Source organism: Emiliania huxleyi (genome assembly GCF_000372725.1).
Source record: "Emiliania huxleyi CCMP1516 unplaced genomic scaffold EMIHUscaffold_5112, whole genome shotgun sequence".
Lineage (NCBI taxonomy): Eukaryota > Haptophyta > Isochrysidales > Noelaerhabdaceae > Emiliania > Emiliania huxleyi.
In genome coordinates this window covers 1-1,621 of record NW_005198158.1, presented here as the reverse complement: position 1 = coordinate 1,621, position 1,621 = coordinate 1, and the positions used below count along the sequence as shown (strand labels likewise).

Genomic DNA, 1,621 nt, shown 5'->3' with positions numbered 1-1,621 from the left:
AGGGGGGACCCGGTAGACCGTACCCACGGGGGACGCAGAGGCAGCGGAAGCACAGCAATAAGCCCGACTCGCGCACGCCCGAGGCCGGCGGCCACCTACAGAACGGCGCGAAACGGCAACCGAGGCGGGGCCGGCGCCCCACCCCCCCAGAAAGAAGAAAAAAAGAGTGGGGGGGGGGGGGCTAGCTGTGCAGCGCCGTGGCATTGACGGGCTCCGCGGGCCCGGGGTTGGACCTGCGGTGCAGCAGGGCGACCACTTCGCGTGCTCCTTGCCGATGCCGAGCTGCGCCGACGCCCGGATGTGCAGCTTTTGCCCCTTGCGCATCTTGACGAGCAGAATGTGCTCGCCGCCTGCCGAGGCGTCGGGCTCAAAATCGCCGTCATCCTCTCGCCGCCTGCCGTCTGCCGCGTAGCAGCGGAGGGGCTGGTCCGGCTTCAGCTCGCGGGTCGTCACCTCGAGCGTCTCGTCCTGGTTGCACGCGACCTCGAGCGTGAAGTCGGCCGTGCACTTTGGGCACGTCGTCATGCAGTCGCAGTCGCGATTGAACCGGAATGTCTGATCCAGCGGAAGCCCTGTCTCCGAATCCGTGCCGTAGGTCGCGGCGTCACCGTGGCGATACGGCACGAGTTCCTTATCGCCCCAGCGAGCGAGCAGCGAGAAGAGTGGGACGAGCCCCAGCCGGTGTGAAATAAAGTCGTCGTGGAGCACCGTCGAGTTGGCGAGCACCTCCACCTTGTCGATCGCCATGGTGGGCACCTCAGCGATCATGACGCGGCGAAGAGCATTGGCTGTCGACGTGTCGCAGCCAGACAGCACAAAGGTGATCGAGTCCTCGGTGAGCTCTTTGACCTCGATCTCGATCTTGTCGGTCATCTGCAGCAGCGGCGTGGTGGTGCCCCTGACGCAGCCTGGCGTCGGGCAGCGAGGCACGAATGTGACCACGGAGACGCAGGCGGTGGAGCAGCGGTGGAGCACGCAGGCACCGGTGGAGCCAGCGTGCTGGGTTCCGGCTCCTACCCAGATAGGGGGTCTGCAAGTTAAGACCCCATAGGAGCGCCAGCCTGACGTAAACCGCCAATGGCAGTTAGCGGACGTCGCCGCGGCTCGTCTCTGCCGCGGCGGCTGCTGCGCGCACGTGGTGGCGCCGCTCTCTCGCGAGACGGCTGGCGACGCGGCTCGCGGCCGACGTACGCTGCGCTCGTCCGACCGCCCGCGGCGTGGCGTGCGCGGCGCTGCGCACCGCTCTGCGAGCGCTTCTGCGCTGCTTTGAGTAGAGTCCACTGTATATGAGCTGCTGCCTCGCTGCTGCGAGTTGACATATCCGGTGATGTGCGAGCGTTCCGTTCGTGCGTCGACTGGCTCCCGGTTCGAGTCGCCGGGGGGGAGGGGGGGGCCTCCTCGGCCTCCTCGGCCTCCTCGGCCTCCTCGGCCTCCTCGGCCTCCTCGGCCTCCTCGGCCTCCTCGGCCTCCTCGGCCTCCTCGGCCTCCTCGGCCTCCTCGGCCTCCTCGGCCTCCTCGGCCTCCTCGGCCTCCTCGGCCTCCTCGGCCTCCTCGGCCTCCTCGGCCTCCTCGGCCTCCTCGGCCTCCTCGGCCTCCTCGGCCTCCTCGGCCTTAGCATCGT

At 68.5% G+C, this 1,621-nt stretch overlaps 1 protein-coding gene across 1 annotated transcript; it reads right to left on the bottom strand.

The window, feature by feature from the left end:
* Nucleotides 1-234: 234 nt before the first annotated feature.
* EMIHUDRAFT_50223 (hypothetical protein) lies at nt 235-876 on the bottom strand (the record flags this gene model as incomplete). The annotated part of the gene is made up of 2 exons (XM_005766377.1): nt 235-555; nt 625-876. Coding segments are annotated over 2 exons (573 nt in total), but the record flags the coding sequence as incomplete, so codon positions are not given.
* Between the last annotated feature and the right edge of the window lie 745 nt (nt 877-1,621).